The sequence below is a fragment of the Rasamsonia byssochlamydoides genome (genome assembly GCF_041956645.1).
Source record: "Rasamsonia byssochlamydoides strain NRRL 3658 unplaced genomic scaffold VTN77scaffold_61, whole genome shotgun sequence".
NCBI classification, from domain to species: domain Eukaryota; kingdom Fungi; phylum Ascomycota; class Eurotiomycetes; order Eurotiales; family Trichocomaceae; genus Rasamsonia; species Rasamsonia byssochlamydoides.
Genome location: NW_027192444.1, coordinates 79,904 through 99,135, shown reverse-complemented (window position 1 = coordinate 99,135; position 19,232 = coordinate 79,904). Strand labels below are relative to the sequence as shown.

Genomic DNA, 19,232 nt, shown 5'->3' with positions numbered 1-19,232 from the left:
CCCTCCGTGCACCATCACTGTCTGGAACTCACTCGAGATCTTTTCTAATTTTCCGTTTACGTCTGCAACACCGTTGCTTTGTAGAGTCCCCCAAACGCTGGTTGCCTTCCTACTTCTCTCTCTCTCTTTTTTTCTCTTAGGGGGTTCTGCTCTGCAGTTGTTCTCGAGGTTCTTTGATCTGAGAACAGCTTTATCCGGCAGGCCCGCTATCTAGCCTTTGCCATACTAGCAGTTGTTGCGACGAACCAGGTGTCACCCATGTAACCATGGACCTCACTTCTCATCATGTCAACTACCTAATATGGAGGTACGTTCTCGATACAGATGCTTTTGATGAATGCCCCATTTTTAGTGGTCGAGAGGCATACCCAGCTAACATGATTTTACAGGTACCTGCAGGAGTCAGGTTGGTTTTCACCATTTCTTAACCAAGAAGCTAGAAGGAGAAAGAATATAAAGAGGAGGCGATATGAGAAATGTCTATCTCTAACTCGTTCACAGGTCATGCCGAAGCAGCCAGGATGCTCCAGCGTGCATGGAATCCTAACCCGCAGAGTCTACCGTTTGCACCATACATCAAGACTCATGCGCTGGTGTCCCTTGTCCAGAAGGGCCTGCAGTATCATGAAATTGAACAATCGCTCGATCAGGCAGGTCCCGCGCTTGGCCGCCACATTGCGATCCGTTCGGAGTCGCAGGTTTCTAACAGATCTTTACAGGATGGTAACCCAGTCCCCTTGACGCCATCAAAATCTTTTTTTGGTCCGACACCGCTCGACGAGGAGGCGCTGAAACCCCGTGGTGACCGCCATGGTAAAGCACTGGACGGGCTCGGCACCGATCAAGCGTCCCTGTCGCCGGGAAGCAAGGCCGATCGAGAGGGCACCAACACGGTCAATGGACATCTGGTCGCCGAACCTACCTTGGCGACTCCCAGTGCGAAGAAGAGTCGCAAGAGTAGCAACCTCGAACGCCTCGAAGGCACCGTCAATGGCGACGAGGGCGCCATGGAAATCGACTCCAATGGCGTTGCTCACGATGCCACCCCAGCAGTCAAATCCCCGTCTCCTGCCGAGGCCGGAGTGGATGCAGACGGCGACGTGGGCATGGGCACGGGCCCGCTATCAGAGAGCCAGCAGGACCAGGAACAGCCGGCTGCTGCAGTGCTCTGCACCCTGACGACGGGTCGGAGCGTTGGCGTCCAGATCACCCCCGCCAAGGCTGCCGACCTTAGCCCCGACACCACCGTTGTGGATGTGGGTGTGGCTCGTGACGACCACGTGACCCGCATCGTGTGGCGCCCGTACGACCCGTCCGTCTTCGCTGCGGCGGGCGACTCCTTCTGTGGTATATGGAGGTTGTCCGCTCCGAACTCCCAGGCAGGGTCAGCTCCAGCGCACGAGGCTCTGTTCGATAGCCGGGGCGATGGCTCCTGGGTGACCGCGTTGTCATGGGATCACACCGGGCAGAAACTCGCCGTGGCCACCTACAATCAGATGCGCGGGTCCATCGCGATGTACAATGTCCACGGAGATGCGGTCGACCTGTTGCCAGATGTCTCCAGAATGATCACCGGGTTGCATTGGGCCAGCAAGGGCTCGCACATGATCATTGTCGCTTCGGACGGGAGAAACACCGAGTTGGCTTTGTGGGACGACTTGAGTCGACCCGAGGAATTGCCCCCTCCCCAGGTGATTGAGGGTCCGATCTACGATCTCACGTGGGCAGGCGATAATCAGGTGTATGCCTGCGGTGATGGCTCGGTTTTCCAGTGCGATGTCGATTCCAGCATTCACAATGTGAAGAAGTTCTCCTCCCCAAACGTGGACACAGTGTGGTCATACATCCGGGGCACCAAGAAAGCCGCCTCACCAGCCGTCGTCACAGCGTCATCTTCCCCAGCCTGCATCTGGGTCCCGACACATGACATCTATCTCGAGGATGCACACCGCGCAGACATTACGGCAATCGAACTTCGCCCTCAGCCGCAGGCCTCTGAAGCGCAGGTGTCGACCTCTCTCGTCCTGGCATCTTCATCTCTCGATGATACCGTCAAGGTCTGGCACATTGATCTGGAATCGAAACGAATTACCTGCCTTCATCGCCTGTTCCTGGATCCCGGTGTGCCTGCTCTCGCCATTTCGTTCTCTCCAGACGGTTATGCCATTGGAGCTGCAAGTACGGACAAGCTGTTCATCTGGAACGCGGAACGCGGTGGTGAGCCCTTGGCAACCTGGACGGCTCCCACCCCGGTTGGTCTGAAAGAGGAAGGTCCAGAGAAGGCTGCCAACGGAGAGAATGGTTCCGCCGACCTGGACCTGTATCGCAGTGTCGCGTGGGATACGGACGGAAAGAAGGTTGTTATGGGCTTCGGAAAGCAGGTACGTCAATTTTCCTCCTTCCAATTGACTAGCTATGCGTCAGATCGGATACTAATATCAGCTTTTGTAGATGGCCATTGTTAACTTTCAGCGATGAATGGCGCACCCGTTTGATTGGACATAGTTCCGACTGACTTGTTAATTGGCTGAATCTTCCCTGGCGGCACTACTTTTCCTGCATTTCTTGCATATAGCATCGCTTTGTACTTCTTCCTCCACTGAGAGCGGTCTTCCTTCGCGGATTGATAACAGAAGGCGGGCGCATCACATCGCTGTGGTGATCACCCATCAAACTTTGCAAGGGCCTGGGGTTGCATGACTTTGAGACTATTTTATCCTGTGCTAGTGGTGCGCTCAGGGAGTTCTCATCTTTGTTTCGAGGGATTTGGTCGGGTTACGCATTTTTCTTTTCCTCTTTTCTCATTTAGGATGATACCATTGTCCTCCGTAGTTTTTTTTTTCATTTTGGCTTCCTAGCATTGAGAGCAGCGCAACTGGGAGACTGGAGGTTTGGGTGCACACGGCGAACAATTGGGTTTTCACACGCATCATGGGGGCTTTCCGGTGGCGATGGTGGGATTTTGCTACATTTGGACACCTATCGTGGTTGATACGCGAGTGTGGCTTCAGTAGGGCAACTCTATCAAAAAAAAATTAGGTGGCTCGTGTTCCTTAGGTACTTAATCCTAGTTACAACACGGATATGAGGTTAGGTAACTCCCAAGGTTGGCATCTACTAGGTAGTGATTTGGGATTCAGTTCGAAGGAATCTCCTCACCGTAGGACTTTCTCCGTTCCCTTCGCAGCTTCCGCCGACGGGCTCGGATGCGGAATCCTTCCTCAATATCCTTCCACCCCCGCATCCACGCACATATGCCTTCAAGTAGTACATCACAATCGTTTTCCTCTTCGTGGTTGGTATCTTCCGATTGTCGTTTTCGCCGCCATTTGCTCTTTCGCGGTCGTGGGAGGGCAGCAGTTGATTGTGTTCCGGACAGCTCGCGTTGGCGCTGCCATCTGCCGATCCAGCTTTCAAGTCCCCGGACAGTTCCCCGGAGACCCTCGAGCTCAATAGAGTCTTCAAGGATATCAGACTGTCTGTGTACAAGGATACGTCGTTGTCAGTCTACTAATCCCTTACCAGATAGAAGCGGGAAATGAACGCTCACAGCTCATGCACCTCCTCTTCTAGCTCGATGACTCTTTGCGCCAGTCCTTCACATTTTGAGGTAAACAGGTCATGAATGTGACGCGCCTCCATGCGCCGCTGCTGGAGCTGTGCATTGGCATCGGAGAGGTCCTTGAGAAGGACCGTTAGCTGGCGGTGTGCTGTCACCAGCGCCTTCTGATCGCTGGGAACGTCATCGCTCGATCGCCTGGTGCGAGTCGTGGGTGAGACAGCCGGAGTGGCAGTCCCCGAACGAGAGCTCGAAGGCCGGTTTCTAGCGATTTCTCGACTGAGTCCAGGACGTGGGTCGAGGAGAGTCTCAATGGCGTCGAGATATTGATGCACGGCGGCGCACTCCTGCTCACCAAGACTGCGGAGGGAAGCTTGAGCTGCGATGCGGGAGAGGCGGTCCGGAAGCGGAATCGCATGGTTGTGGGAGACAGATTCCTTGCTTGCGCTGGTGTCAGTCAGGTCGACATCGATAGCCGAGTCCGCGAAAGACGGTGAGAGCCGATGCCGTTGAGGATGTGGAGAGTTCATCTTTTGTAGACGCCTAAGTACGGCAAGTTCAGATGCACCCATAGTCAGGTTGTAGCTGAGCACCGCGAAGATGAGAGGCTTTTTATCGTTTCAGTGTTGAAGCCTCTACCATGTTGACATTGTTACTAGGCTAACTCGTTACCTTAGTAAGTGCCTACGAAGTAAGTAGTTACCTACCTACTACTACCTAACCTTAGGTAGGTAGGTACTATTTCCTAGCGGGGCCAGCAAACACCAAACAACATTGTTTCCCGCAGCCTTGACCGCCGGAATCCTCGTGCCAGCGGGTGTCTGCTGGCGCTAAACCCCTTGCAGAAAGAAGGAGCTAAACCCAGTTGAGCATCCAGAATTCCCGATAAGACTCATTTTTGTTGCCAAGAGTCAGCACGAGGGGTCATTAAATAGTTTCGATTTCCAATCGCGGATGCAGCGCAAAGGGACGTAACTGTTGCCCTTGCTATTGACTCACTGTGTTCCTGTCTGATTCCTTTATATAACGGCCTGGTACAGGTGTCTTCTGTCGACTTGACTCGTGGATAACTATGGTCTCCGGTCTTTTATGACCCCGCATCAGATAGACTAATCATTGCATCTCTTCTTTCGCTTCAAGTACAGTCAATTGACATATACACACACTTGCGCCATGCCGGCACCAGTGAGTACTGTCTTATTTTGGGCTATGTCGCATTCGTACTGTGCATGACTCGTCTAGGTGGTCTCATGCGCCGTGAACCGATTCTAACTGACCATGTGTTTCAATCCCTCAGGCGACTGTCGTGCCGTCTCTCGAGACCGCACGTGAGGTCCTCGCGCAATCAAGAAACTCCCAATTCCCTCCAAATCTCCTTCCCTTGACTGCGTCTATTCCCGCCGATCTTCTCACGCCGACGGTGGCATACCTCAAAATCTCCGCAAAGTGAGTCAGAGTCTCTATTCGATTTGTAGAGCACCAATTGTTCTGCATAGGCAAGAATCCTGACGAGAACCCTCTATACGAATGCTGCAGATCGAAACTTTCCTTCCTCTACGAGAGTGCGGCTACGACGGAGACAATTGGTAGATACAGCTTTGTAGGAGCAGGTACGTGTCGTGTCGTTTCGATAAGGCTCAAGGTTGACGACTCGTTTGCTGTGCGCAACTAGATCCCAGGAAAGTGATCAAAACTGGTCCCGGTCATGGCCCCGAGTGTGACCCCCTCCCCATCCTTGAGCAAGAACTCTCCCAGTTTCGCTGCGCGACGATCCCCGGGTTGTCCCTGCCACCGCTGACTGGAGGCGCCATTGGTTACGTGGGTTATGACTGCATCCGATACTTCGAGCCCAAGACGGCTCGCCCGCTGAAGGATGTCCTCGGTGTCCCTGAGTCATTCTTCATGCTCTTTGATACCATCGTCGCGTTCGACCATTTCTTCCAGGTCATCAAAGTCATCACCTACATCCCAGTCCCGACGGATGACTCGGAATTGGAAGCAGCGTATCGCAAGGGCCAAGAGACTCTCCAGGCAACAATTAATGTGCTGCTCCATCCGGACATTCCGCTTCCTCCACAGGGCCCAATCAAGCCGGGTCAGGAGTACAAGTCCAACATTGGTCGAGAAGGATACGAGCGACATGTTAGACGGCTCAAGGAACACATTGTGGTGGGAGATATCTTCCAAGCCGTTCCATCACAGCGGTTGGCGCGTCCCACATCCTTACACCCCTTCAATCTCTATCGCCATCTGCGCACCGTCAATCCCTCCCCTTACCTCTTTTACATCGACTGCGGCGAGTTCCAGCTTGTGGGAGCCAGTCCGGAGCTTCTCGTAAAGGAGGGGCAAGGTCGGATCATCACACATCCTATTGCGGGGACTGTCAAGCGTGGCAAGACGCCGGAGGAAGATGCGATCCTCGCTGCCGAACTACGTGGGAGTCTCAAGGATCGCGCTGAACATGTTATGCTGGTAGACCTCGCTCGCAACGACGTCAACCGGGTTTGTGACCCGATGACCACGCAGGTGGACCGGCTTATGGTCGTGGAGAAGTTCTCTCACGTCCAGCACCTTGTTTCTCAGGTGTCCGGTGTGCTCCGTCCCGGGCAGACGCGATTCGATGCCTTCCGGTCCATCTTCCCCGCGGGGACCGTGTCCGGAGCCCCGAAGGTCCGGGCCATGGAGCTGATCAGCGAGCTGGAGGGTGAGAAGCGTGGCGTCTATGCCGGTGCCGTCGGGTATTTTGGCTACAACAAGTCCTCCACCGATGGATCGAGTGAGATCGCTGGTGAGATGGACACGTGCATCGCACTCCGGACCATGCTATTGAAGGATGGAGTGGCATACTTGCAGGCCGGTGGAGGCATTGTCTTCGATTCGGATCCATATGATGAATATGTAGAGACATTGAATAAGCTGGGCGCTAACATTAAGTGTATCTCGAGTGCTGAGGAGAAATATCTGCAACTGGAGAAGGAAGCGGCAGCAGCCCAAGACGGCAAAGACGCGAATGGATTGCTGTGAGGAGTCAACATGCCAGCTCTTGACCGGAGAATTCAGGCAACTGTTCAGGAGGCGCTCTCCATCCCGTCTCAATCAGGCCTGGCAAACACGTGCCTTGATGTATATCCAGGTTTGACGTGTATAACGACTATTTTTTTTCCCCGTCTATCTGTCAATAGTTTCGGGCTGGGACGAGTAGATTATGCAGTCATATGTCCTCATATCAGGAGATGCTCGGAATAGAGATCGATGACATAACATGGAGCTTTTCTGGTCAATTAATTCTCCGTATTTAATTTTTCCTGGGGGTTTCCCATTTTGGTTGTTGTTTGGTTTATTGGGCGGAAGATATAACTGCTGACAAGCAGCTAGCCCATGCATCCACTTGATGCATGCTGCGTGGTGACGTATGTCGGTCGCTTTTAGGCTCTGCCCCAATATTCATGTCTATTGTCTATCTACTGGCGTACAGTATCGTCCAACTTCTTGTCAAAACACTGTTCATAATCACCTCAGAGCTTAGTAGTAAGAATCTAGCAGTAAGAAAATAAACCTTGGCAACAGATGACTCTTCAAACGGACCAGTCCGGTTTCTCTTCGGCAGAAAATGCATGATGGGCACTGACCACGCCACTGTAATTCCCGGGAGTTACTATTGCCCACCACACAGAGGCCAGACTCGGATTGTCTGAGAGGAAGACCCCGAACAGTGTTCGTCACTGTGTGTGGCTCAGCCACCCCAAACTTTTTTCTTTTTGCTTTGAGGTCGCTCTTGGGTTCCCTGGAATCGAAGAGCGGCTGGACCCGGCAAACACGCAGTAATAGGCACTTCTTTTTCTTTTTGCCCTTATCGATATTTTTATTAAAATGTAGATAAATTACAAACAGGACTATGATGATTAAGCTAACATGCAGCGATTCTGGCTGCCTGGTCATAGTCGCAGGGTCCCTAAGGGATAGTGTTGCATTATTGCGCATTGTGCACCGGATCACCGGCTCTGGAAGATTTGCAGATTGACGTAGAAGTGAATGACAAGGAATAATTAGTGCAATCTTCAAGGAGCTTTTCCTAGATCTCATCTGTCCGGGGGGAAAAATAAAAGAAGAAAGGAGGCGCCTCTGTGGGGGGTATATTCTATAGTAATTCCCCTGTCTCTGGCGCCCGACCGCTGGTAACGCTTTAGGAAGGACGTTCGTCATATCGGCCGCTGTCAAACAGCCGCCCAGAACCAGAACCAGAACATCCATCACCCACTCCCACTCCTCCATCAGCCACTTTGTGCTGTCATCAACCCGCATCCCCTATTTTGTTGCGCAGCAGATCCCTCCACATAAGAATAGAATCATCTCGATCCTAGGACTGTTACGATCGGTCACTTGCCAACTGCCTGCCGGCCACTGCCTCCTTTCCTGGAGCGGTCAACGATCGTTTCCGCAACCCGCAATCCAACCCAGAAGCGGGTGGGCAGTCTGCTGCCGCAAAACTTCCAGCCACATTGGCCTGCACGAGAGCTGGACTCTGCAACGCGCACAACGCTACCTAGAAGGAAGAGAACTGGGGCCTTGTCTGACGATATACTACCGCAAAAATGTCAAAGGTCGTCCGGAGTGTGAAGAATGTCACCAAGGGCTATTCGTCGGTGCAGATTAAGGTCCGCAATGGTGAGTGTGACTTTGGTTCTTCACTCTTTGATATCGTTCTATGGGTCGCAATGACTGCTGTCATTGTCATCCTTGTCGGTGCACCTTGTAGTTCTCGAGCAAGTCGCAGAGTCATCTTATGATGCTTGCCACAACGACCACTGTCCATTTGCTTCCCACTCCGTATCTACTCTTCCAAGATACTAATTCGTACCCCTCATACAGCGACCAGTAACGATCCTTGGGGCCCAACGGGCACAGAGATGAGTGAGATTGCGGCGTTGACGTTCAGCAGGTGCGTTTGCATCAGTTATCTCCCCTGTGGAAGACAGTGCTGACTTGGCTGTCTTGCTTCTAGTCCAACTGATTTCTATGAGATCATGGATATGCTGGATAAACGACTAAATGATAAAGGCAAGAACTGGCGTCACGTGCTGAAGTCACTCAAAGTTCTGGATTACTGCCTCCACGAGGGCTCCGAGCTGGTGGTCACATGGGCGAGAAAGAACGTGTACATCATCAAGACCCTCCGCGAATTCCAGTATATAGATGACGAGGGAAGGGATGTCGGACAGAACGGTTTGTCGCCAAGCTTCTTTCTCCGGTTTTTTTTTTTTGCGTGCCACTTCTAACTTCTCTTGCAGTGCGTGTGACTGCCAGGGAACTCACTGCCCTTATTCTCGATGAGGAGCGACTACGAAGCGAGCGTTCTGACCGGAAGCTCTGGAAGTCCCGGGTCAGCGGTATCGAGGATAGTATCCATGGTTTCGGCGGAGGTCTCGAAAGCCGGCGTGAGAGAGAGAGACGTGAGCGTCAGCGTCGACGTGCTGATGAAGAAGACGCGGAATACCGCTTGGCAATCGAGGCAAGCAAGGCTGAGGCGGAAGAGGAGCGCAAGCGACGGGAGAAGGCGGCCAAGGCCGAGGCAGAAGACGACGATCTGGCCAAGGCGATTAAGTTGAGTAAGGAGGAGGAGGAGCTTCGGAGACGCGAGCTTGAAGAGAGCAACGCGCAGTCGCTGTTTGATGATACCCCCGCGCAACCAGCCCAGCCACAACCGACTGGATACAACCAAGGCTATCAGCAACAGCCCGCGGTGGATTGGTTTGGTAACCCGGTTGACCCTCAGCATCAGCAACCCTTGACTACAGGCTACCTCAACAACCAGTACGCACAAGTTCAACTGACGGGATTCCAGAGCCAACCGACTGGCTTCCAGAACGGATTCTCGAACGCATTCTCCAGCGGGTACCAGATGCAACCGACCGGATTCGACCAGTCTCAACAGTGGGCGCAGCCGCAAAACAATTATTTCCAGTCCACGATGCAACTCCAGCCTCAACAGACCGCGTTCAACAACAACAACCCATATGGAAATCAGGGTCTCTGGGGACAGCAGCAGCAGCAGCAGCAGCAGCAGCAGCAGCAGCAGGAAAACTACCCTCAACCCGGCAGCAACAACCCCTGGGCCACCACTAACCAGCAGTCGTCTGATTCCCTTAAACCTCTGCCTACGGGGTCGAATAACCCATTCGCCTCTTTCAGCCGACCACAATCTCAACCGGCTCGAACCGGTCCTCCTACGTTGAACACCCTTGCCGAGGAACGAGCCACGACCCAGTTTAACACGTCCTCACCGAATCCCATCACCAATTACCAGGCACCGAGTCCCGCAAATAATAATACGACGTCGAACAAGATGGACAACCCACATATTGCCCGTCTCAATGCTCTTCTCGCGAACGGTGAGGGACAGGACACGTTCGGCAATGTTGGCGATCTGCGTATCCCTGCCCAACACACTGCTCCGGGTACTTTTGTCAACTCCGCCGGTCAAGGTCTGGAGCGTCTCCGGGCGGCTCAGACTGGTGGCAACAACCCGTTCTTTTCCCATCGCCAGACGGGGTTTGGTCAGCAGAGCAACCCATTCGGTGGTCAACAGCAACAGCAACAGCAGGGTGGCAGTTTGATTGATCTGTGAATAAGTCGGTCGGGAGAATATTCATCGGATTTGACTCTCATCGTCTAATCAAGAAGATGTTTAGTGGCCTTAAGCCGGTATTCGATGATCTGTATGCGGTGCTGCAGAATCCCGAGCTGGCTTTTTTCCCTCGTCCATTTCACTGGTCCTTGACGGTCGTTTCTTTTCTTTTCCTTTTGTCCCTTTTCTCCCATTTCATTCACCTCGGAAGTGTACTGATGAAGATACTTGATACCAAAGGAGGTATTATCAGGATCATGGCAGTTTCCCAGTTTCCCAGTGTTTAAGGGGGATTTTTCTTCTCAAATTGCTTCAGCTGTTTTGTGCACTGTGAAGGGCAAGAAGGATCTTTTACCTACTTTCGACTCATCACCATATTCCCCTTGTTCCTTGTTCTTCTTGCTCGCGCTCCCTCTACCATCTGCTTGATTCAAAATTGATTGAGTCAGCAAGGCTTCCTCACCTTCTTTTCCCACCATTTTCCTTTGTTGTAAAGCTTCCTCACTTGACTTGCCTTGACTTGCCTTTCTTCCATGACTACCCCTCCTTATTTCCTTTTGTTTCTGTTTTTTGTTTGTTAGTTAGTTAATAGTTCGTTATCGGCAACACCCTTATTCCCCCATACGTCCTTTTTCTTTTTTCCCTTTTTCTGCCCTCTTGTTTTTTTCTTTTCTTTTCTTTTTCTCTGTGTGTGTTTTTCCTTTTTTTTTTCCATGGGATCTCAAATTTCTATTTTCTATTTCTATTAAAAATGGCGTTAGATTGCTAGGTGAGAAATAACATCTGATTTTTTTTATTCCGATATATTCCGATATATGGATTAATTTTTCTCTAGATCGGTACTTTTTTTCTCTGGGTCAATGTGTGATGTGTATACACGTAGATACTGTATATGCATTGCGTTCATGCTTGATGATATGTAGATTTGACCCTATTGACCTGTACTGCACATACGGGGCATAACATGGTACATGATACATGGTATTGGTAGATAATATAATACACCGCTGCTGGCTGTCTCTTTCTTTGCAACTCAACATGAGACAGACACACAAGCAGGGAAAAGCGAAAGTGGAGGTTGGTCTATGACCTAAAGGGGTGGTGGCCCCAGGGTATACTATATGGTATTTAACAAATGAATCGCGTGTTGTTTTTTTTTTCCCTAATGGTCAGTCATATCTATGTCGGTCATACCTTCGCCCCATGACTCGCCCTCTTCTTCTGGCTAATATTTTGCCGTCGAGGACGGACCTTCCCTTTCCTCTTGTCGGAGAGCTTCTTCTCGTGGATGAAGTTCCATGTCTCCATTGGCGGGCGAGAGCCGATGTGTTGCCCGTGAGGGCTGAAGACTTCTACGCGGGGGAGTGGTGGCTTTGACTCTGACGACGACTTTGACGAGGTGCTGGCACTGTTGCTGTCGCCGCTGCTGTTGCTCTCGTTGTCGCTGCCGCTGCCACTGCCGCTGTTACTGTCGCTGCCATTCTCACTTCTGCTGCCGCTGCCGCTGCTCTCGAGCTTCTTCGCCCGGACCTGAGCTGTCAGCTCAATCCAGCCGCATCCCTCGATGAGGAGGTCCCTCGAGAAAACCTTGTACGGCAGTGGCGGCGGCTTGATCCCCTGGTCCTCCAGCCGTTTCTTCATCAACGTCGGGAGATGATTGTGCGTCACGTCCGTGTCCAGCTCGAAGATCCCTGCGGAGGAGATTGTGTCGCTGCCGAAGACACCGTCTTTGACGATCGTCGTGCCTCTACAAGCACCCGTACTATACGGACGGAGCAGGGATTGGATCTCGATCGCCTTCTGCGTCTTGGTCACGTGGGTTTCGAGAGGCACGAAGCAGGCGGCCAGAACCACCACGTCTTCTGTTACGGGGGTGATCCGGATCAAGCCGCCGCCCAGAAGGAGGGATTGGCCTGGCTTAATCGTGAGCCGTTCTGGCTTGATCCGTTTGGTCATGATCAGGTCTCTCTTGTACTCGTCTTTGACGAAATCCTGCAGCGTGCCTCGATCAAGACCGGGCAGGTCGATCATCTCGCCCCTTCCACGCCCGAATGGGATGCGGATCGGCGAGACCGTCGTCCCCGGAAGGGAGGAAACAACGGGCAGGGTGGGATACAGTTCCTCTCGAGGAGCAGGCGGCAGAAGACTGTCTTCGTTCAGAAGAACCGAGTCGTCCATCGCCTGGGCCGCTTCAAGAGACTCTGCGTCCTGCCGGCGCTGGAGCAACTCCGCGACCTTTTCGAGGTTCTTGGAATCCTTGGGGAAGCAGGAATTGATGAAGCTGCTTTTCCCGACGTTGGCCTTGCCCACCACCCAGATCCCACCGCCGTGCTCCCTGATCTCCTCCTTCACCTTCTTCGTCCACCAGCCGCGATGGGCGCTGATCATGTGCACGTTCCCCAGACGAACATCCTCCTGCTTCAATCCCAGCACATCGAGGAGCATCTTGCGTATACGCTGCATCAAAGAGTCCACCTGCTCTTTCGTTGCGGCGAGGAGATCCGAGCGCGTGATCACGAAACTGACAGTCGTCATCTTCTTCCCCCCTTTGTACTTTTCCGTCTTCGCTCTGCGGTTCTTCGACCGCTGCTCCTGCAGGTCGAGCGCTTTGTGGATATTTGGGATCACGGACATGGGGAAATCAGCCGCATCCACGATATGATAGACGCGGTTACACTTGTGCGGGGATTCTTCCAGTAATGCGCGGATCGATTCGACCGTAGGCGAAGGCGCGGGTTCGCCTTGGTTGTGGTGGATGAGGTTGTGGCATCTGTCACAATACTGTACGGGAGGAGTCGTCGCTTCGACAAAGCGGGTTGCAGCATCGGGATCGTCGAGTAGGACATCAGCTGTCGCAAAATACCGAAATTAGAGGCGCGAGATCAATCCATAATCTGAACACAACGGCTGTATATACATACCTGCTGGCTTGGGAGCAGCGCGCTCTTTCGACGTAGTATCTCCGCTGCCATCTTCTTTATCCGGAGCTTCTAAAGAACCATCATTGCTTTCTGTATCGCCCTTCTCACCCTCCTTATCCTTCTCATCCTTCTCGTCCCCCTCTTGTTCCGCTGATGATGCCTGCTTCTTCTGACTGACGAGCGCTTCTTTGGCCTGCTTCAACAGCTTGCGAGTCTTTTTCCGGGTCCTGCTGTAATACCCCGGCTCGTTAGGGTCAATCGTCTGGGCATAGGCACCGCATCCGGGGCAGCAAAGAGGTAGAAGCTCTTTATTCAAGAAAGGAGAAGAAGGAGACGATGACGACGATGAAGTCGATTCCTGAGCAGGCGGCGTAGATGGATCATTATCCTGGAGTGATACTTCTGCTGGTGATGGTGGAGGTAATGCTGGAGGTGCTGCCTCTGGCGATTCCTGAGGAGCAGCAGCAGCTTCAGTATTCAAAAACCTCCGTCTTCTCGTCGCTGGAAGAAGTCGAATGTCGCTCTCGCGGTTATACGCCTGCAACCTCGGCCTCCGCGCCGAAAGATGTATCCATGCTGCTGCTTGCAACGTCGAAGAAGAGCTCTGTAATCCAAGGCCCGGAGGTGTTCTAGATAGCTTCCTTATCGTCCTTAAATAGGAACATCTAGGACAGGAGAGCATCCTGAAAAAAGTCACTTGCTGTAATCTGCATAAATAATGTCGAGCAAGTTGCTGCACCGCAATTCTTTGAAATCTCGTTACGGCACAGATGGTCTCTGTGGACAGCCGTAAATTTCCAAATGGATGGAGTCGGACCAGTCAGTTGATAGTGGCGAATCAGCGATCAGGTTACGGAGTACTCCGTTCATCTATGGAGGTCAAGGATAATATAGTGAATTTCTCTCTTATTGGGACTCTTTACTCATAAGACAGAGATAAATAGATTGAATAAGGAAAATTAACAACTAACAATATCCCATTGATCATTTAACACGAAAGGGTTATTAACAACACATGTAAAGATTAAGGACATAACGCCGAACGCCGCCCGCCTGTCAACACATACATACCTTCAAGCCCGTCCTTTACCCTTTCCTTCGCTTTCATCAGATTCGTGATCGACTGCTTCTTGATCCACCTCTTCATCAGAGCTCATAAACTCATCATCCTCGTCGAATCCAATATACCTCCGCGCAGCCACAGGCTTAGCCCCAAATGCAGATGGTCCAGCTACTTCGTTCTCCTCCTCGCTGCTCTCGCTCGCACTGGTGGATTCTCGGCTTGAACTGGCTTCGCTAGCACTGGTACTCGAGCCGCCGACAAGCGTATCCCGCAGGTTATCCCTCCACATTCCATCCTTCATCGCAGCAAGAACCGCCTCCCGAGCCTTCTCGCCCATTTCTTCCTTGTCTTCCATCCACTTTCCGTCCAATCTACTCTTGCCGCCACCGTTCTTGAGCTCTTCCTGGCGTCTTTCCGCTAGTTCGACTATCGCCTCCCATCTGCGTCTGCGCTCTTCCTTTTCCTTGCGTTCCATCTCGGGCTTTACCGCAAGGTATTCAGCTAGAGCTTTGGCCTCGTTGACAGTACGCAGACGGCGGCCATCAAGATTCCGATTGGAGCCATTGTCCTCAGCCTGGTTGCGTTTGCGCTTGCTGGACATACGTCCACCAGCGGCACGGAGTTGGGAACCAAAACCACCCTTCCCTCCGCGAAGGGGCACAGTAAGACGCAGAGGAAGAAGAGAGGAACCGGACGTCTGAGAGTATCCATCTTGGGTCGAAATGAGTGACGAAAGTCGTTCTGACGAGTGCGGAAGGAGTTGTTTATTGCTCGTGGTAGTAAGGATCAGGCCAACGGCGGCCCGACGCAAGGAATCAGGCAAGTAAGAGGTGATCCTCTCTGTGAGATCTGAGACAGTCGATGTGGAGGGAAGAGAGATAGAGAGGGTTGGGGGCAGTGACAGCCCAGGGAAAGTGGAAAGAAGAACGTTGATATGTTGCGACGCCATGTTGACGCTGTTCCTGACGGCTGTTCCTGGCCTAGCAGGAGAAAGTATGGCTCTTCAAAGTATCAGTAAACAGGAACTACCATCAAGGCGATCGGTGAGCCCTGGAGAGGTGACAGAATTCAGTCGTCCTCCGCAAAGGTGGAGGCGGAGTTGATACCCCGTGATGGAGGCGGCGTCGAGGTCAGGTCTCGGCATGAATCACATCACGTGACTATGCCATATCGGGACTAGCCTGATCGGGCGGTTAGCTTTCTGATTAGGGTACACACCCTAGCGAGGCCGCAAGGAATATCGCACTTTGGCGGATCCATTTCTAGAATTCAATCCTAGACGCAACAACCAAACCATCAATCCCCCGCATTGTCAAAGCGATTCCCCGAAGAGCGCCAGGAACTCGCGACAATGTAAGTATTTCCTATTGATAACTTCTACATGGCAGTTTGCTGATTTGTCTGCAGGCTTATTCCCAAGGCCGACCGCAAGAAGATCCACGAGTACCTCTTCCGCGGTATGCACACCGTTCGTTGACTCTTATGAAAGCTTACCACGACATTTTTTTTCGATGAAGCGATCAATAAGAATCTCACTGACATTTCCCGCTTGTACAGAGGGTGTACTCGTGGCCAAGAAGGACTTCAACCTCCCCAAGCACCAGGACATTGACACCAAGAACCTCTATGTAAGACCAAACGGCATTTCTGCGATCCGATTTTCGACGACCCTTCTAATGTCTCTTTTCCAATCAATAGGTGATCAAGGCCTGCCAGTCTCTCAACTCCCGCGGCTACGTCAAGACCCGCTTCTCGTGGCAGTACTACTACTACACCCTCACCCCGGAGGGTCTTGACTACCTGCGCGAATGGCTCCATCTCCCCGCTGAGATTGTGCCCGCTACCCACATCAAGCAGCAGCGCTCGCACGCTCCCCCGCGTGGCATGATGGGCGGTGACGACCGCGCTGACCGTCGCCCTGGCGGCCGTGGTGGTCCTCGTGAGGGCGGTTACCGACGCCGTGAGCAGGAGGGCAAGGAGGGCGGTGCCCCCGGCGAGTTCGCTCCTACCTTCCGTGGTGGATTTGGCCGTGGCCGTGGTGCTCCTCCTGCGTAAAGTTTCTCTTTTTGGACTGTCTTGCGATGGCCGAGGGATACATCAGCATGGGTTTGAAATTTATTAGAGAGTTAGGTCGTTTTCCCATCTCTTCCCATGCTTGTGAGATTTGTCTTGATATGGGAAAATGGGGGTTTATGATTGCCGTTGTATTACTGTTATGATATAGCTAGAATCGATGGCAACATTGTTATGACCCATTCAAGATCTTTTCTCAACCTCCGAGGCGAGGTATTGACATATCTTTCAGGCCAATGCTTCCGAAAACAGAGTGATGGTGTGTCTTCAGAAAGGCAATGCCGTTTCCTATGACTGGTTTTAGACCGTTCACTATATGGAAATAGCTACTTTGTAATAGACTTGATGCTGCCGCCGACTCATGCTTGGAATCTCTTCCGATCATACCTCACTACTGCTTGTAGGATGACCGACGCACCGGTAGCGCAATCATCTGCTGAGCAGAACTCTTCCGGGTGGTGACTCAAGCCATCCTTGCAGGGAACAAAGATCATGCTTGTTGGAACCCTCTTTGATGTAAAAACGCTGTCGTGACCTGCACCGCTCATGATAGTCCGGACGAGCGACTTCGGATCTGGAACGTTGGCATCGGCGACAACGGCCTCTGCAGACTTCTGGACGCAGTCGATACAGTCGTCATGAAATTTAACAGCGGGAGAATCAAAGTCGAGTTTCCACTCCACACGGCAAGGCTTGCCTATGCCCTTGCCCTCCTCAGAGGCAATGGCATCAAATTCCTTCCTGAGCTCAGCCTCAACCTGTGCAACTAATTCCGTCTCAGAGCCTCGCACGTCCAAGCTGAAGCTGACCAGACCGGGGACAGTATTGACACTGCCAGGCTTCGCTTCCAGGATGCCAACACTAGCCAGACAGCCGTGGGCAGCAGCTACCTCCCGCGCTTTCACCATCATCTGAGCAGAAGCGAACATGGCGTCAGCGCGGTGTTGGAACGCGGTCGTGCCCGTATGCGTATCACGCCCCGTTACGGTGATACGATACCACCGGTACGCCTGGACAGCGGTCACAATTCCCACGCGCTGACCTGCAGAGACCAGATGAGGACCTTGCTCGATGTGCAGCTCAAAATGAGCCGCCATAGGACTTGCCTCATAAGAACATGGTACAGTCCCGAGATAGCCGATCTTCTCAAGGGCGCTTTTCATGGTCTCGGGGGCAGAAGCAGCAGTTGGAAGAGACGCAACCGTGGGAACTTCCTTCAGAGCGTAGGCCTGAGAAAGCGGGATATAGCCAGCCCAGACGCCGGAACTGACCATGCTAACTGGGAAACAGGCTCCTTCTTCACTATACACAAGATTAATCGTCTTTGCAGTGGTAAAGGATGAGCAAGGCACTCACTTCGTCCAATTGACCACGCCAACGCCTCCTTCAGTCTCCAGTCCCATCTCGTCTATGACCTTCAGCGCTTCAATTCCCGCCAGAACACCCAGGATCCCGTCATATCGACCTCCAGTGGGTTGCGTATCCAGATGACTGCCGATAAACGTGGCAGGGACATCCTTTCTGCGTCCAGGGCGGACTGCAAATATATTGCCCATCTCGTCCACAGTGACGTTGCATTTCAAGTCCTTCATCGTCTGGACGAACCAGTCGCGTACTTTCTTGTCATCTTCGGAAAGGGCCAGGCGTTGCATGCCTGTGTCTGTTGGGCCGCTTTATTTGTTACATCTGGTCAGCATGATACAACACTACTGATAGTACGCAAATTCAACGACACAGCCACATGTAACATGCAAAGAAACAAAAAGGACAGAAAAATAATTAGGGGGATTCTACAAGACTTAGATGCAAGAAACGCTCACCTTCCCCATCGTATACCAGATCCCCATTGACAGCTGTAGTGCAAGTCCCTGGCCAATCGCTCCTTGTTGACCTTTAATGCCGAAACCTGGTCCTCGGATAATTCTGTGGTCAACATCTTGCGTCTCGACGAATTCGAGAAATGTCGCTGTTGAGATGGGAAGATACGGGGCCGGACACGAGGAATTTGGCTCCTCAGGGTAGACCTTAACACCTTAATGGTAGAGGAGGGAAATCTTGCAGAGGGGAGAGACGCCATTGCGCTAGACACTGGAGACAATCTGGTTCTCTTTATAGGTGTTGATAGGATAGATTAGGCATTGCGCGCCCAAGTCCTGAGTCAATGATAGATATGTCTGATAAGAAACCGCCTACATCTGGGTTAAGCCTTTCAACTGGGGAACACCCCTCATTTCTCCGCCGCAAGCTGATACGAGGGCGCATGAAGTCCGTTGATAATTCTCGAAAGGTCTTCGCTGGTCACCTCCGCATTCTTCCCCTATCTCCACGTGATATCGTTAGGGATATACTTGCCACAAAGGGAAGCTGAAGGGAGGATGGGGCTGGTTATCAGTTGTTCTCCGCAACTTCATCAAACAGCTGTCGTCCTATACATATCATTTCATATGTCTGGTTATTGGAACTAGATTTGATGAAAGGTACAAGGATAGACATAATCCAGGCCAGCTCGGACTCGAACATAGTACAGAGCACTGGGATGATAGGTTGCAGCCGCCACCTCGGATGGCCTTTATGCGCACACGCCTCTCGCCCTTATAGGAACGCACCATACCTCTAATTCTGCCATTTACTTCGGTGCAATGAGCCAAAGTTTTTATGAAATATATAAAAAAATATGCAGGGAATTTAAAAAAAATAAAAAAGCAATAAAATTAATCGACAACTATGTCGATGGAAGTAATTCCAAAGATTGATGAGAGGGGTATTGTGGGCAGCCCACGGCCATCTCTGGTAAAAGGCAAGAAATGGATTCTGGGCTAGGCTGTCCCACCCCTCAACGGCTCAGCTTCGAAATAATTCATAAAGCTAACCGTACAGTGCCGACCGTCAGCGTTTCGATCCGCCCCCTGCCTTTTTCTATTTTCTTTGCCCCCCCACGCCCGCTCTCCTCTCCGCCTTCCTATGTACGTCCCGTCCCTCATCACTACGGTA

The 19,232-nt window shown here is 52.1% G+C and overlaps 7 protein-coding genes across 7 annotated transcripts; 3 read left to right on the top strand and 4 right to left on the bottom strand.

Moving 5' to 3' along the window:
• Positions 1–266: 266 nt before the first annotated feature.
• VTN77DRAFT_7576 (uncharacterized protein) lies at positions 267–2,478 on the top strand (the record flags this gene model as incomplete). Its single annotated transcript, XM_069423979.1, has 5 exons — positions 267–307; positions 390–406; positions 502–650; positions 720–2,381; positions 2,452–2,478. 5 exons carry the CDS (start codon positions 267–269, stop codon positions 2,476–2,478), a joined length of 1,896 nt encoding a protein of 631 aa, XP_069275345.1.
• Positions 2,479–3,136: 658 nt separating this feature from the next.
• VTN77DRAFT_7575 (uncharacterized protein) lies at positions 3,137–4,089 on the bottom strand (the record flags this gene model as incomplete). Its single annotated transcript, XM_069423978.1, has 2 exons — positions 3,137–3,479; positions 3,551–4,089. 2 exons carry the CDS (start codon positions 4,087–4,089, stop codon positions 3,137–3,139), a joined length of 882 nt encoding a protein of 293 aa, XP_069275344.1.
• Positions 4,090–4,732: 643 nt separating this feature from the next.
• Positions 4,733–6,583, top strand: VTN77DRAFT_7574 (uncharacterized protein; the record flags this gene model as incomplete). The annotated part of the gene is made up of 4 exons (XM_069423977.1): positions 4,733–4,744; positions 4,857–5,005; positions 5,096–5,169; positions 5,232–6,583. 4 exons carry the CDS (start codon positions 4,733–4,735, stop codon positions 6,581–6,583), a joined length of 1,587 nt encoding a protein of 528 aa, XP_069275343.1.
• Positions 6,584–8,151: 1,568 nt separating this feature from the next.
• On the top strand, positions 8,152–10,184 carry VTN77DRAFT_7573 (uncharacterized protein; the record flags this gene model as incomplete). Its single annotated transcript, XM_069423976.1, has 4 exons — positions 8,152–8,224; positions 8,429–8,498; positions 8,562–8,782; positions 8,848–10,184. 4 exons carry the CDS (start codon positions 8,152–8,154, stop codon positions 10,182–10,184), a joined length of 1,701 nt encoding a protein of 566 aa, XP_069275342.1.
• Positions 10,185–11,372: 1,188 nt separating this feature from the next.
• VTN77DRAFT_7572 (uncharacterized protein) lies at positions 11,373–13,787 on the bottom strand (the record flags this gene model as incomplete). The annotated part of the gene is made up of 2 exons (XM_069423975.1): positions 11,373–13,033; positions 13,106–13,787. The coding sequence occupies 2 exons, from the start codon at positions 13,785–13,787 to the stop codon at positions 11,373–11,375; spliced, it is 2,343 nt and encodes a 780-aa protein (XP_069275341.1).
• A 391-nt stretch (positions 13,788–14,178) lies between these two features.
• Positions 14,179–15,117, bottom strand: VTN77DRAFT_7571 (uncharacterized protein; the record flags this gene model as incomplete). The annotated part of the gene is made up of 1 exon (XM_069423974.1): positions 14,179–15,117. One exon carries the CDS (start codon positions 15,115–15,117, stop codon positions 14,179–14,181), a length of 939 nt encoding a protein of 312 aa, XP_069275340.1.
• A 1,483-nt stretch (positions 15,118–16,600) lies between these two features.
• On the bottom strand, positions 16,601–18,177 carry VTN77DRAFT_7570 (uncharacterized protein; the record flags this gene model as incomplete). Its single annotated transcript, XM_069423973.1, has 3 exons — positions 16,601–17,543; positions 17,598–17,912; positions 18,062–18,177. 3 exons carry the CDS (start codon positions 18,175–18,177, stop codon positions 16,601–16,603), a joined length of 1,374 nt encoding a protein of 457 aa, XP_069275339.1.
• Between the last annotated feature and the right edge of the window lie 1,055 nt (positions 18,178–19,232).